General features: G+C 65.5%; 2 protein-coding genes across 2 annotated transcripts in view; both read left to right on the top strand.

Moving 5' to 3' along the window:
- The window catches only part of TENM4 (teneurin transmembrane protein 4), a gene marked incomplete at its 3' end in the record, with an annotated part of 39718 nt that overhangs the window by 21213 nt on the left and 2865 nt on the right, over positions 1-15640 (top strand). Inside the window, 13 exon segments of the mRNA XM_078881168.1 lie at positions 3439-3493; positions 3495-3734; positions 4069-4188; positions 4416-4776; positions 5766-6033; positions 7178-7321; positions 10760-10862; positions 10943-11089; positions 11708-11728; positions 12998-13128; positions 13270-13371; positions 14456-14616; positions 15086-15473. Of these exon segments, the coding sequence (XP_078737294.1) occupies positions 3439-3493; positions 3495-3734; positions 4069-4188; positions 4416-4776; positions 5766-6033; positions 7178-7321; positions 10760-10862; positions 10943-11089; positions 11708-11728; positions 12998-13128; positions 13270-13371; positions 14456-14616; positions 15086-15473 (2241 nt within the window).
- Positions 207-3264, top strand: LOC144950926 (uncharacterized). Its single transcript, XM_078881105.1, has 6 exons — positions 207-243; positions 437-647; positions 1149-1333; positions 1645-1668; positions 2723-2878; positions 3230-3264. Exons 1-6 carry the CDS (start codon positions 207-209, stop codon positions 3262-3264), a joined length of 648 nt encoding a protein of 215 aa, XP_078737231.1.

Below are 15640 nucleotides of genomic sequence, written 5' to 3'. Positions count from 1 at the left end.
GGGGTGGGGGGTGGGGGGGAGAGGGGTGGGTGAGAAGGGGGAGACTGACACGGGGAGAGGTGGGGAGACGTGGAAGAGACACGGAGAGATTGGGGGAGAGGTGGGGAGACACGGAGACGTGAGACGTGAGACGTGAGACGTGGGAGGTGGGGACGGGGAGAGACGTGGGTACTGACACGGGGAGACGCGAAGAGGCTCGGGGAGACATGGAGAGAATTGGGGAGACTCGGGAAGACGCGTGGGGTGACATGGGGAGACGCGGGGAGACTCTGGGAGACGTGGGGAGACACGTGGGGAGACTCTGGGAGACGTGGGGAGACACGTGGGGAGACTCTGGGAGACGTGGGGAGACACGGAGAGACTCTGTGAGACAGTTTGGTGACGTGGCGTGCGCCGCCTGTGCCACCTCTGCCTCTGTCCCCGTCCGTGCGCGTAGTGCGCAGTGGACTGCCTGGAGCCGGCGTGCGGGGGCCGCGGGGTCTGCGTGCGGGGCGAGTGCCGCTGCAACGCCGGCTGGGGGGGCCCCTCGTGCTCGCTGCCGCGGCCCCCCTGCCCGCACCTCTGCTCGGGACACGGCTCCAGCGAGGCGGCCGAGAGCGGCGCGTGCGAGTGCGAGCCCGGCTGGACGGGGGCCCAGTGCGAGACCGGTAACGCGCGGGGGGGGGGAGGGGTCACGGGGGGTCACGGGGGGGGGGGGGGTCACGTGGGGGGGCGTAGTGGTCACGTGGGGGCGGGGGGCTATGGGAGGGTCACCGGGGGGGGGGGGGATCGGGGCAGTCACGGGGGAGGCAGGAGGGTCACGGGGGGGGTTCACGGTGGGGGTCTCGAAGGGGGGTCACGGGTGGGGTCACGGGGAGTCACGAGGGGGCGGGGGGGTCACGGGCGGGGTTCAGGGGGGTCACGGGGGGGGGTCACGGGGGGGGGGGGCTCGCGTGGATTTTTCTCCTCCGAGTTTCCCCTCCGCCTCTGGAATCGCCGCGACGCGTTTACAACATTTGGCTGCCGCTGTAAATGTCGACGACGACGACGACGAGGAGGAGGAGGAGCCACTTGTGGTTGCGGCTTAACCGCCGCCACCGGGGAAGACAAAGGCGGCCGTGCGTGGCGTTGACCCCCCCCCCCCTCTCTCTCTGCGCGCGCGCCCGCAGAGGAGTGTGCCGAGGAGTGTGGCGAGCACGGCGCCTGCGTGGGCCGGCGCCTGCCGCTGCGAGGAGGGCTGGGGGGGCCCGGCTGCCGCCACGGGGGTGCCCCCCGGCGTGCGGCGTCCACGGCACCTGCCGGCACGGGGCGTGCACCTGCGACGAGGACTGGAGCGGAGACACCTGCACCATAGGTGAGGCGCGGGTGGGGAGACCTGCACCATAGGTGAGGCACAGGTGAAAGACCTCCACCATAGGTGAGGCACGGGTGGGGAGACCTCCACCATAGGTGAGACACGGGTGGGGATACCTGCACCATAGGTGAGGCACAGGTGAGACAACTCCACCATAGGTGAGGCACAGGTGGGGAGACCTCCACCATAGGTGAGGCAAAGGTGAGATACCTCCACCATAGGTGAGGCACAGGTGGACCGCACTGGTGGACACCTGTGTGTGTGTATACGCTCACCTGTGGATGTGTGTGTGTGTGTCTTTGTCCCTGAAGCAAGCCTTCCAGATGCCAAGACAGGTGAGGTCACTCAGCACACCCTCACCTCCACCCGTGTGCCCACCCATGTCCCAGGCACCGTGAGAGAGCAGTGTGGTGCAGCGTCCATGTGTCTTGAGTCCCATCGTGTCTGCGTGTGTGTCTGTGTGTGTCCGTGTGTCTGTATGTGTGTCTGTGCGTGTCTGTGTGTGTGTCTGTGTGTGTGTCTGAGTGTGTGTATGTGTGTGTCCGTGTGTCTGTGTGTGTGCGTGTGTCTGTGTGTGTGTGTGTGTCTGTGTGTGTATGTGTGTGTCCGTGTGTCTGTGTGTGTGTCTGTGTGTGTGTGTGTCAGTGTGTGTGTGTCTGTGTGTATCTGTGTGTGTGTCTGTGTCTTCGTTTCTATGTAGGGAGCGGCGGTGCAGCGGTTAGCGATTCCCGCTCACGGTCAGCACCGGTGACGATTATCTGAACCGGTCCTGGACCTCCCCTAGGTCGACTCGGCTCAAATGAGTACCTGGTGCGGTGTGTGAACATCACCTACCGGGGAGACAAAGGCGGCCGGGAGTGGTGCTGTCCACCCACCCCCTCGGGTGCCGTGCCGGCCTTCGTGGGTGCTACTCGCTAACATCAACTTTGTCTTTGTGTACACGTGTGTGTGTGTGTATCTCATCTCGCTGTGCATGCCCCTGTCCCAGTGTCTCCCCGTGTCTCCCTGTGTCTCCCTGTCTCCCCTGTGTCTCCCTGTATCTCCCTCTGTCTCCCCGTGTCTCCCCGTGTCTCCCGGTGTCTCCCTATGTCTCCCTGTGTCTCCCTGTGTCTCCCTGTATCTCCCTCTGTCTCCCAGTGCCTCCCTGTGTCTCTCCCTGTGTCTCCCTCTGTCTCCTTCTGTCTCCCTCTGTCTCCCTGTGTCTCCCCTGTGTGTATCCCCCCCCCCCCACCGTGTGTCCCGGTGCACCCCCCCCCCACATCCCTCCGCGCGTGTCTCCGAGTCTCCGTGTCTCCGTGTACACCGTGTACACCGTGCGCCTCCTCGCTGAAGAGACCCCTCCCCACGTGGTCCCCCCCCCCGCGCCCCTGTCCCCTGTGCCTGTCCCAGGGGGGTGCCCGGCGCGGTGCGCCACCACGGCCGCTGCGTGGCGCTGCGGGGCGCCCCCCCGCGCTGGCGCTGCGACTGCTCCCCCGGCTGGCGCGGAGACGCCTGCGACGTCGCCACGGAGACGGCGTGCGGGGACCGCCGGGACAAACGACGGAGGTGGCCGGGGGGGGGGGGGGTGGAGAGGGACGGGGGGAGGGGGGGAGAGGGGGGGGGAGGGGGGGGGAGAGGGACGGGGGAGGGGGGCGGAGAGGGACGGGGGGGGGGACACGGGGGGAGAGGGGGGGGGACACGGGGGGGGGGGTGTGGAGAGAGACACGGGGGGGAGGGGAGGGGGGGAGGAGAGGGACACGGGGAGATGGACACGGGGAGACACGAGGAGAGAGACGGGGGAGGGGGGGGAGGAAGAGGGACACGGGGAGAGAGACGCGACGATGACGTTGACGACGTTGATAACGTTGACGACGATGTAAGATGACGTTGTTGATGACGTTGTTTATGACGTTGTAGATGACGTTGTTGACGACGTTGACGATGACGTTTGACAACGTTGTTGATGACGTTGACGACGACGTTGATGACGTTGACGACGTTGACAACGTTGACGATGACGTTGACGACGTTGACGACGACGTTGACGACGTTGACGACGTTGACAACGACGTTGACAACAACGACGACCTCCAACCGGCCCCTCCTCTCTCCCTCCCGCCACCAAGACGGCCTCACGGACTGCGAGGACCCGGACTGCTGCAGCGCCGCCGCCGCCTGCGCCTCCTCCCCGCCGTGCCGTTCCGCTCCGGATCCGCGCTCCGTCCTCCGCGCCGCCCGAACCGCCCCCCACCACCATCGTCGCGGCGACGGCGGCGGCGGCCGCGCGGCGCGACGACGACGGTGACGGGGGCCGGGCGGTGAGCGACTGGAGGCCGCCGCCGTCGTTCTACGAGCGAGTGAAGTTTCTGGCCGGGAGGGACAGCGTCCACACGTTGCCTGCCGAGACGCGGCTCGATCCCCGGTGAGCGGGGGCCCGTGCGGCTTCGATGTTCGGCGAATCGTCGGCAGTGTCGGGCTGGGGGGAGAGGGACGAGGGGAGAGGGATGGGGGGGGAGAGGGAGACGGGGGGAGACGGTGGGCTGGAGGGATACGGACATGGGGAGTCCATGCGCGCGTGGCTGATGGGATGGGTGGAACGATGATTGAATTAGTTACGTAAAGAATTGCCCGCTTATTTATTTATACTTTCCCCCGCTGCTCCCCCCACCTCCCCCACCCCCCCCACCCCCTCCACCCCCTCCCCTCTCCAACCCCCCCTCCCCCCTCACCCCCCCCACCCCCCCCCACCCCCCCAGCCGAGTGTGCGTGATCCGGGGTCAGGTGACCACGGCGGACGGCTCTCCGCTGGTGGGGGTCAACGTGAGCTTCGTGGGGCTGCCCGCCCTGGGCTTCACGCTCACTCGGCACGACGGATAGTGAGTGGGGGGGGGGGGGGCGGGGGGGGGTCACGTGGGGTCATCGGGGGGGGGGGAGGGTCATGCGGGGTCGTGTGGGGTCACGTGGGTTTGGGGGTTCACGCGGGGTCAGAGAAATGTGCAGACACGGGGACACGCAATTACCCATCCTGCCTCTCTCCTGCATCCAGACTCGATTAACCCCTGACCCCCCACCGCCCCCTCCCTCCCCCCCACCCCAACCGCAGCTTCGACCTGCTGGCGGAGGGCGGCGGATCGGTGGCGCTGCGTTTGGAGCGAGCCCCGCTGGCGCCGCTGGTGCGCTGGGTGCGGGTGCCGTGGCGCCGGCTGCTGCTGCTGGTCGACCCCCCGCTCGCGATGACGCTGCCGCCAACGCCGTCGCAGCGGGGGAGCGACGGGGCCGCGACCTGCGACCCCGCGACCTGCGACCCCGCGACCTGCGACCCCGCGACCCTGCAGCAGCCGGCGCCGGTCGTCCTCTCGTGGCCCCCGACCCCTCCGCCCGACGGCACCGTGCCGGCCCCCAACGACGACGAGGGGCCGCGTGGCGGCGGGGGCCTCTACGACGAGGTGCAGCCGCTGGCGCAGGTGAGGGCGACGACGGTGATGACGGTGACGGTGGCGGTGGTGGTGGTGGTGGTGGTGACGACGATGACGGTGGCAGTGGCAGTGGCGGTGATGGTGGTGGTGACGACGATGACGGTGGCAGTGGTGGTGATGGTGGTGGTGACGACAATGACGATGGCAGTGGCGGTGATGGTGGTGGTGGTGGTGGTGACGACGATGACGGTGGCAGTGGCAGTGGCGGTGGTGGTGGTGGTGACGATGGTGACGGTGGCGGTGGTGGTGGTGGTGACGACGATGACGGTGGCAGTGGCAGTGGCGGTGGTGGTGGTGGTGGTGGTGACGATGGTGACGGTGGCGGTGGCAGTGGCGGTGATGGTGGTGGTGACGACGACGACGATGACGGTGGCAGTGGCGGTGATGGTGGTGGTGACGACGATGACGGTGGCAGTGGCGGTGATGGTGGTGGTGACGACGGTGACGGTGGCAGTGGCGGTGATGGTGGTGGTGACGAACGGCGGTGGTGGCGGTGGTGACGGTGGTGATGACGATGGTGATCGTGATGGGATAATGATGACGGTTGTGGTGGTGATGGTGGCGGTGGTGAGTAATGATGGGTTCATGGGGGAGTGCGTTAACCGCTACACTACACACTCACACACTCATACTTACACACTCACACACTTACACACTTACACACTCACTCACACACACACACTTACATACACTCACACTTACACACTCACATACACTCACACTTATATACTTGCATACACTTACACACTTACAGGCTTACACACTTACACTCACTCACACTTACACACTCACTCACACTTACACACACTCACACTTACACACTCACTCACACACACTTACATACACTCACACTTGCACACTTACACACTCACTCACACTTACACAATCACTCACACACACACACTCACACACACCTACACACACTCACACTTACACACTCACTCACGCCCCGGCTGCCCCCCCCCCGCCCCCCACAGACGCTGCGTGTGCGGCTGCCGGTGCCGGGCTCGTCGCTGCGCCTCTCCTACCGCAGCGACGGCGCTCCGGCGCGCCGCTCGCTGCTGCGGCTGCTGCTGACGCCGGCGGCGCCCCCGGTGCGCCTCGCCGCCGTGCGGCTCCTCCTGGCGGTGGAGGGGCGGCTGCTGGAGCGGCGCTTCCCGCCGGCGCCTCGCCTCGCACACACCCTGGCCTGGGACCGCACCGACGCCTACGGCTCGCGGGTCTACGGCACCGCACACGCCGTCGGTACGGCGCGCGGGAGCGTGGGGGGTCAGCTGTGAGTGGAGGTTGTCTCTACCTGGCGGTGTGGGTGGACTGTGATTGGACACTGTCTCTGACTGGCGATGTGGGTGGGCTGTGAGTGGGTGGGCTGTGATTGGTCGCTGTCTCTACCTGGCAGTGTGGGTGGGCTGTGATTGGACGCTGTCTCTGACTGGCGATGTGGGTGGGCTGTGAGTGGGTGGGCTGTGATTGGTCGCTGTCTCTACCTGGTGGTGTGGGTGGGCTGTGATTGGTCGCTGTCTCTACCTGGTGGTGTGGGTGGGCTGTGATTGGTCACTGTCTCTACCTGGTGGTGTGGGTGGGCTGTGATTGGTCACTGTCTCTACCTGGCGGTGTGGGTGGGCTGTGATTGGGTGGGCTGTGATTGGCCGCTGTCTCTACCTGGCGGTGTGGGTGGGCTGTGATTGGTCGCTGTCTCTACCTGGTGGTGTGGGTGGGCTGTGATTGGCCGCTGTCTCTGCCTGGCGGTGTGGGTGGGCTGTGATTGGCCGCTGTCTCTACCTGGCAGTGTGGGTGGGCTGTGATTGGTCGCTGTCTCTACCTGGCGGTGTGGGTGGGCTGTGATTGGTCGCTGTCTCTACCTGGCGGTGTGGGTGGGCTGTGATTGGTCGCTGTCTCTACCTGGCAGTGTGGGTGGGCTGTGATTGGCCGCTGTCTCTGCCTGGCGGTGTGGGTGGGCTATGAGTGGGTGGGCTATGAGTCGACACTGTCTCTGCCCCGCAGTGTGGGTGGGCTATGAGTGGGTGGGCTATGAGTGGGCGCTGTTTCTGCCTGGCAGTGTGGGTGGGCTATGAGTGGGTGGGCTATGAGTGGGCGCTATCTCTGCCCCGCAGTGTGGGTGGGCTATGAGTGGGTGGGCTATGAGTGGGCGCTGTCTCTGCCCCGCAGTGTGGGTGGGCTATGAGTACACGGGCTATGAGTGGACGCTGTCTCTGCCCCGCAGTGTGGGTGGGCTATGAGTGGGTGGGCTATGAGTCACCACTGTCTCTGCCCCGCAGTGTGGGTGGGCTATGAGTGGGTGGGCTATGAGTGGGCGCTGTCTCTGCCCCGCAGTGTGGGTGGGCTATGAGTGGGTGGGCTATGAGTGGGCGCTGTCTCTGCCCCGCAGTGTGGGTGGGCTATGAGTACACGGGCTGTGCCGAGCTGGTGCTGTGGGAGCGCCGTGCGGTGGAGCTGCCGGCGTTCCCCCTGGAGCCGTCGGGGATCGCCGGGTGGAGCCTGGAGCCGCACCACGCCCTGGACGTGCCCAGCGGTGCGCCCACACACCACGTGACCCCCCCCCCCCACACCCCACGTGACCCCCCCCACACCCCACGTGTCCCCCCCCCCCACACCCCACGTGACCCCCCCCCACACCCCACGTGACCCCCCCACACCCCACGTGACCCCCCCCCCACACCCCACGTGACCCCCCCCACACCCATGTCTCCCCCTGTGTCTTCCACCATGTTTCCCACCATGTCACCCCATGTCTCCTATCTCTCTCCCCACGTCTTTCCTCGTGTCTCCCCGTGTCTCTCCCAATGTCTCCCATGTCTCTCCCCGTGTCTCCCATGTCTCTCCTCGTGTCTCCCATATCTCTCACCGTGTCTCCCACGTGTCTCCCCGTGTCTCCTATCTCTCTCCCCACATTTCTCCCCGTGTCTCCCCGTGTCTCCTATCTCTCTCCCCACGTCTCTCCCCGTGTCTCCCACGTCTCCCCCACGTCTCCCCCCGTGTCTCCTATCTCTCTCCCCACGTGTCTCCCCGTGTCTCCCATATCTCTCACCGTGTCTCTCCCACGTGTCTCCCCGTGTCTCCTATCTCTCTCACCGTGTCTCTCCCCGTGTCTCTCCGTGTCTCCTATCTTTCTCCCCACGTCTCTCCCCGTGTCTCCTCCGTGCCTCTCCCCACATCTCTCTCCCCACGTCTCTCCCCGTGTCTCCCCGTGTCTCCCCGTGTCTCCCCGTGTCTCCTATCTCTCTCCCCACGTCTCTCCCCGTGTCTCCTCCGTGCCTCTCTCCCCACATCTCTCTCCCCACGTCTCTCCCCGTGTCTCCTCCGTGCCTCTCCCCACATCTCTCTCCCCACGTCTCTCCCCGTGTCTCCTCCGTGCCTCTCCCCACATCTCTCTCCCCACGTCTCTCCCCGTGTCTCCTCCGTGCCTCTCTCCCCACATCTCTCTCCCCACGTCTCTCCCCGTGTCTCCCAGTGTCTCCTATCTCTCTCCCCACGTCTCTCCCCGTGTCTCCTCCGTGCCTCTCTCCCCACATCTCTCTCCCCACGTCTCTCCCCGTGTCTCCTCCGTGCCTCTCTCCCCACATCTCTCTCCCCACGTCTCTCCCCGTGTCTCCTCCGTGCCTCTCTCCCCACATCTCTCTCCCCACGTCTCTCCCCGTGTCTCCCAGTGTCTCCTATCTCTCTCCCCACGTCTCTCCCCGTGTCTCCTCCGTGCCTCTCTCCCCACATCTCTCTCCCCACGTCTCTCCCCGTGTCTCCTCCGTGCCTCTCCCCACATCTCTCTCCCCACGTCTCTCCCCGTGTCTCCTCCGTGCCTCTCCCCACATCTCTCTCCCCACGTCTCTCCCCGTGTCTCCTCCGTGCCTCTCTCCCCACATCTCTCTCCCCACGTCTCTCCCCGTGTCTCCCAGTGTCTCCTATCTCTCTCCCCACGTCTCTCCCCGTGTCTCCTCCGTGCCTCTCTCCCCACATCTCTCTCCCCACGTCTCTCCCCGTGTCTCCTCCGTGCCTCTCTCCCCACATCTCTCTCCCCACGTCTCTCCCCGTGTCTCCTCCGTGCCTCTCTCCCCACATCTCTCTCCCCACGTCTCTCCCCGTGTCTCCCAGTGTCTCCTATCTCTCTCCCCACGTCTCTCCCCGTGTCTCCTCCGTGCCTCTCTCCCCACATCTCTCTCCCCACGTCTCTCCCCGTGTCTCCTCCGTGCCTCTCTCCCCACATCTCTCTCCCCACGTCTCTCCCCGTGTCTCCTCCGTGCCTCTCTCCCCACATCTCTCTCCCCACGTCTCTCCCCGTGTCTCCCAGTGTCTCCTATCTCTCTCCCCACGTCTCTCCCCGTGTCTCCTCCGTGCCTCTCTCCCCACATCTCTCTCCCCACGTCTCTCCCCGTGTCTCCTCCGTGCCTCTCTCCCCACATCTCTCTCCCCACGTCTCTCCCCGTGTCTCCTCCGTGCCTCTCTCCCCACATCTCTCTCCCCACGTCTCTCCCCGTGTCTCCCAGTGTCTCCTATCTCTCTCCCCACGTCTCTCCCCGTGTCTCCTCCGTGCCTCTCTCCCCACATCTCTCTCCCCACGTCTCTCCCCGTGTCTCCTCCGTGCCTCTCTCCCCACATCTCTCTCCCCACGTCTCTCCCCGTGTCTCCTCCGTGCCTCTCTCCCCACATCTCTCTCCCCACGTCTCTCCCCGTGTCTCCCAGTGTCTCCTATCTCTCTCCCCACGTCTCTCCCCGTGTCTCCTCCGTGCCTCTCTCCCCACATCTCTCTCCCCACGTCTCTCCCCGTGTCTCCTCCGTGCCTCTCTCCCCACATCTCTCTCCCCACGTCTCTCCCCGTGTCTCCTCCGTGCCTCTCCCCACATCTCTCTCCCCACGTCTCTCCCCGTGTCTCCTCCGTGCCTCTCCCCACATCTCTCTCCCCACGTCTCTCCCCGTGTCTCCTCCGTGCCTCTCTCCCCACATCTCTCTCCCCACGTCTCTCCCCGTGTCTCCCAGTGTCTCCTATCTCTCTCCCCACGTCTCTCCCCGTGTCTCCTCCGTGCCTCTCTCCCCACATCTCTCTCCCCACGTCTCTCCCCGTGTCTCCTCCGTGCCTCTCTCCCCACATCTCTCTCCCCACGTCTCTCCCCGTGTCTCCTCCGTGCCTCTCTCCCCACATCTCTCTCCCCACGTCTCTCCCCGTGTCTCCCAGTGTCTCCTATCTCTCTCCCCACGTCTCTCCCCGTGTCTCCTCCGTGCCTCTCTCCCCACATCTCTCTCCCCACGTCTCTCCCCGTGTCTCCTCCGTGCCTCTCTCCCCACATCTCTCTCCCCACGTCTCTCCCCGTGTCTCCTCCGTGCCTCTCTCCCCACATCTCTCTCCCCACGTCTCTCCCCGTGTCTCCCAGTGTCTCCTATCTCTCTCCCCACGTCTCTCCCCGTGTCTCCTCCGTGCCTCTCTCCCCACATCTCTCTCCCCACGTCTCTCCCCGTGTCTCCTCCGTGCCTCTCTCCCCACATCTCTCTCCCCACGTCTCTCCCCGTGTCTCCTCCGTGCCTCTCTCCCCACATCTCTCTCCCCACGTCTCTCCCCGTGTCTCCCAGTGTCTCCTATCTCTCTCCCCACGTCTCTCCCCGTGTCTCCTCCGTGCCTCTCTCCCCACATCTCTCTCCCCACGTCTCTCCCCGTGTCTCCTCCGTGCCTCTCTCCCCACATCTCTCTCCCCACGTCTCTCCCCGTGTCTCCTCCGTGCCTCTCTCCCCACATCTCTCTCCCCACGTCTCTCCCCGTGTCTCCCAGTGTCTCCTATCTCTCTCCCCACGTCTCTCCCCGTGTCTCCTCCGTGCCTCTCTCCCCACATCTCTCTCCCCACGTCTCTCCCCGTGTCTCCTCCGTGCCTCTCTCCCCACATCTCTCTCCCCACGTCTCTCCCCGTGTCTCCTCCGTGCCTCTCTCCCCACATCTCTCTCCCCGTAACTCTCTCCTCTCCCCCCCCAGGCATCCTCCACCGTGGCGACGGCTCCTCGCTCTCTCTGCGCTCGCGCCCGCCGCTCATCTCCACGCTCATCGGCTCCGGCCGCCGCCGGCCCCTCTCGTGCCCCCCCCCCGCCGGCGGCGGCGGCGGCCGGGGGGGCCGCCCTCGTCGGCCGGGGCGGGGGGGGCCACCCCCCCCCCGCCGGGGGGCTGCCGGGGCCCCGCCGAGTCGGCGCGGCTGCTGGCGCCGGTGGCGCTGGCGTGCGGCGCGGACGGCGCCGTCTACGTGGGGGACTACAACCTGGTGCGGCGCGTGGAGCCCGCCGGGAACGTGAGCACCGTCATGGAGCTCAGGTGAGCGGGGGGGGGTGGGGGGGGGGGTGAGGGGGGGCGGGGGGGGGGTGGAGGCGCTGGAGGTGGGGGGGGGCGCAGGGGTACACGGGGAGATACGTGGAGACGTGGGATGACGCGGGGAGACACACGGGGAGACGGGAGACACGGGGAGACACACGGGGAGACGTGGGGAAACACGGGGGGACACACTGGGAGACGTGGGGAAACACGGGGGGACACACTGGGAGACAGGGAAGCACAAGGGGAGACACAGGACGTGTGGTGGAGACACAGGGAGACACGGGGACTCATGCGGAGACACGGGGAGATACATGGTGAGATACGCGGGGAGACACACGGGGAGACGTGAGACACGGGGAGACACACGGGGAGACACATGGGGAGAAACACGGGGAGACACACGGAGAGACAAGGGGGTACGGGGTGAGACACACGGGGAGACACACGGGGAGACACACAAGGAGATACACGGGGAGACAGGGGGGTATGGGGAGAGACACAAGGGGAGACACACGGGGAGACACACGGGGAGACAGGGGGGAGGGGGACACGGGAGAGGGACTCTGACCACGTGACGCTCACCCACTTTGTGTCTCCTCCTTCCCGCGACGCGCTCAGAAGCCGGGAAGTGAGACACAGGTAGGCCCGGTGACACGCGTGTGTGTACACGTGTGTGTGTGTACACGTGTGTGTGTGTGTGTACACGTGTGTGTGTGTACACGCACACGTGTGTGTGTACACGTGTGCGTGTACACGTGTGTGTGTGCTCGTGTGTGTGTGTACACGTGTGTGTGTGTACGCGTGTGTGTGTACATGTGTGTGTGTGTGTGCACGTGTGTGTGTGCGTGTACACGTGTGTGTGTACGCGTGTGTGTGTACACGTGTGTGTGTGTGTGTACACGCACGTGTGTGTACACGTGTGTGTGTACACGTGTGTGTGTGTGTGTACACGCACGTGTGTGTACACGCACGTGTGTGTACACGTGTGTGTGTACACGTGTGTGTGTACACGTGTGTGTGTACACGTGTGTGTGTGTGTACACGTGTGTGTGTACACGTGTGTGTGTGTACACGTGTGTGTGTGTACACGTGTGTGTGTACACGTATGTGTGTGTACAAGTGTGTGTGTGTACAAGTGTGTGTGTGTGTACACGTGTGTGTGTGTACACACGTGTGTGTGTGTACACGTGTGTGTGTGTACACGTGTGTGTGTGTACACGTGTGTGTGTGTACACGTGTGTGTGTGTACACGTGTGTGTGTGTGTACAAGTGTGTGTGTGTGTACACGTGTGTGTGTGTACACGTGTGTGTGTGTACACGTGTGTGTGTGTACACGTGTGTGGGTACACGTGTGTGTGTGTGTACACGTGTGTCTGTGTGTACAAACGTGTGTGTGTGTACACACACACGTGTGTACACACACACACGTGTGTGTACACACGTGTGTGTGTGTACACACACACACGTGTGTGTACACACACACACACGTGTGTGGACACGTGTGTGTGTGTGTACACGTGTGTGTGTGTGTACAAGTGTGTGTGTGTACACACGCGTGTGTGTGTACACACACACACGCGTGTGTGTACACACACGTGTGTGAACCTGGCGACCCGAGTTCGATTCCCGCTCACGGCCAACACCAACAGTGGCAATTATCTGAACCGGTCCTGGGCCTCCCCTAGGTCGACTCAGCCTCAAATGAGTACCTGGTGCGGTGTGTAGTAAACATCGCCACTGGGGGAGAGACAAAGGCGGCCGGGCGTGGTGCTGGCCACCCACCCCCCTGTGTGCCGTGCCGGCCTTCATAGGCGCTGCTCCGCCAGCAGCAGCAGCACTTGCCCCTACGTCCCAGTGAAAGGCTACCTGGGCGGGTGGGGACCCCCTTTGCCTCTGTGCCCCCCGCAGCGCGTCGCCGGCTCACAAGTACCACGTGGCCGTGTGCCCCGTGACGGGCGCCGTCATCGTGTCGGACGACTCGGCGCGACGCGTCTACCGCGTGCGCCCGATGCCGGCAGGCGGTGGCGGTGGTGGTGGCGGTGGCGGTGGTGGTGGTGGTGGCGGTGGTGGTGGCGGTGGTGGTGGTGGTGGTGGTGGCGGTGGTGGTGGTGGTGGTGGTGGCGGTGGTGGTGGCGGTGGCGGTGGTGGTGGTGGTGGTGGTGGCGGGGGGTGGGGGCCGCCGGAGGTGCTGGCCGGCACCGGGGAGCAGTGCTTGCCCACGGACCCCGGCAGGTGCGGCGACGGTGGGGCGGCAATCGCCGCCAGCCTCACCCAGCCCCGCGGTGAGAGAACGCGCTCGCTCGCTTACTCGCTTGCACATTCGCTCACTCACTCACTCGCTCGCTCACTCACTCGCTCGCTCACTCACACACTCACTGACTCACTCACACACTCGCTCACTCGCTCGCCCACACACTCGCTCGCCCACACATTCACTCACTCGCTCACTCGCTCGCTCACACTCGCTCACACACTCGCTCGCCCACACATTCACTCACTCGCTCGCTCACTCGCTCGCTCGCCTCGCTCACTCACTCACTCACTCACACACTCGCTCACTCGCTCGCCCACACACTCGCTCGCCCACACATTCACTCACTCGCTCGCTTACTCGCTCGCTCGCTCACACTCGCTCACACACTCGCTCGCCCACACATTCACTCACTCGCTCGCTCACTCGCTCGCTCCTCACTCGCTCGCTCGCTCGCTCGCTCACTCACTCACTCACACACTCGCTCACTCGCTCGCCCACACACTCGCTCGCCCACACATTCACTCACTCGCTCGCTTACTCGCTCGCTCGCTCACACTCGCTCACACACTCGCTCGCCCACACATTCACTCACTCGCTCGCTCACTCACTCGCTCACTCACGCACTCACTCACTCACTCGCTCACTCACTCACTCACTCACTCGCCCACACATTCACTCACTCACTCACTCGCTCACACGCTCTCTCACTCACTTACTCACTCGCTCGCTCACTCACTCGCTCACTCACTCACTCACACTCGCTCACTCACTCACACACTCACTCACTCGCTCATTCACTCACTCACACACTTGCTCACTCACTCACTCACAGGCTCAGTCGATCACACGTTAGCACCTATGAAGGCTGGCACGGCCATGTGGCCCCCTTCCCCCCACCGTGCCCCCCCGTGCCCCCCCGTGCCCCCCCCTTGAACTCACATGTCCCTCCCATGCCCCCCCGTGCCCCCCCCCACTTCAACCCCAATGTCCCCTGTCCCCTACCATGCCCCTCCCATCATTCCCCCCACCCCCTCCTATGCCCCCCCGTGCCCCACCTTGAACTCCCATGCCCCTCCCCCCCGTGCCCCCCCCCGTGCCCCCCCCCCCCCCAGGCGTGGCGGTGGACGAGCGGGGCCTCGTCTACTTTGTGGACGGCAGCTCGGTGCGCCGCGTGGACCAGAACGGCGCCATCTCCACCGTGCTCGGCTCCACGGGACTCGCCGCCGCCTCCGCCCGCCCGCTCAGCTGCGGGGACTCCATGGACGCCGCGCAGGTCGGAGCCACGGGGGTCGCGCGCTCCTCGAGTCGCCGGGGGCGACGGGGTCGCCAGGGAAACGGGTCGCCGGGTTCCACGGTTGTCGGGTCAACATGGGCTAGGGGTAACCAGGGAAATGGGTTACCGGGTTGCATGGTTGTCAGGTCAACGGGTCACGGGGGCGACAGGTCACCGGGGAAACGGGTCATCTGGTTGTTGGGTCAACGGGGCCATGGGTCACCAGGTCACCCAATCACCGGGTCACCAGGGTGCTGGGTTTCAGGGTAGCACTGGGTCATAGAGGCACTGGGTTGCTGGATCACTGGTGTCACCGTGGCCAGGTCACCGTGGCCAGGTCACCGGGCGGCCGGGTCACAGGTCGCCGGCTCACCGGGCCCACCGAGCGACCGCGCGTCGAGTCTCCGCGCCACCGACCCCCGCCGCCGCCTCTCCGTGACCCCTCCCCCCCCCTCCCCCCCCCCCCCAGGTGCGTCTGGAGTGGCCCACGGACCTGGCCGTGAGCCCGCTGGACAACTCGCTGCTGGTGCTGGACAACGGCGTCGTGCTGCAGCTGTGGGACGGGCGCCGCGCCCGCGTCGTGGCCGGGCGCCCCCCGCACTGCACGGCGCCCGGCGGCCCCGGGGCGGCGGCGCCTCTGGAGTCGCCGGTGGCGCTGGCCGTGTCGCCGGACGGCGCGCTGCACGTGGCCGAGACGGACGGGCGCCGGCTGCACCGCGTGCGGCGCGTGGCGCCCGAGGGCGGCGCCGTCACCGTGGCGGGAGGCGTCTCGCCCTGCGACTGCGGGGCCGAGTCCGGCGCCGGTGGCGGCGGTGGCGGAAGTGCCGGTTCACCTGCAGCATCGTCGGCATCGTCGTGTGCGTCTTTGCTATCCGTAGACTCGCACAGAGACCCATAGACTCACACAGAGACCCATAGACTCACACAGAGACCCATAGACTCGCACAGAGACCCATAGACTCGCACAGAGACCCATAGACTCAGACCCATAGACTCACACAGAGACCCATAGACTCACACAGAG

This window comes from Lampetra fluviatilis, chromosome 60 (assembly GCF_964198595.1).
Source record: "Lampetra fluviatilis chromosome 60, kcLamFluv1.1, whole genome shotgun sequence".
Taxonomy (NCBI): Eukaryota; Metazoa; Chordata; class Hyperoartia; order Petromyzontiformes; family Petromyzontidae; genus Lampetra; species Lampetra fluviatilis.
The sequence above is the reverse complement of the archived record's forward strand: the minus strand, read 5'-3'. Positions and strand labels throughout refer to the sequence as shown.

Excerpts from the sequence above, each read along its gene's own strand:
- LOC144950926 (XM_078881105.1), top strand. The coding sequence starts at position 207 with ATGGAGAGAATTGGGGAGACTCGGGAAGACGCGTGGG. Across the intron at positions 244-436 it reads GACTCGGGAAGACGCGTGGG|TGCGCAGTGGACTGCCTGGA; the intron begins GTGACATGGGGA and ends CCGTGCGCGTAG. Across the intron at positions 1,669-2,722 it reads CCTTCCAGATGCCAAGACAG|GGGGGTGCCCGGCGCGGTGC; the intron begins GTGAGGTCACTC and ends TGCCTGTCCCAG.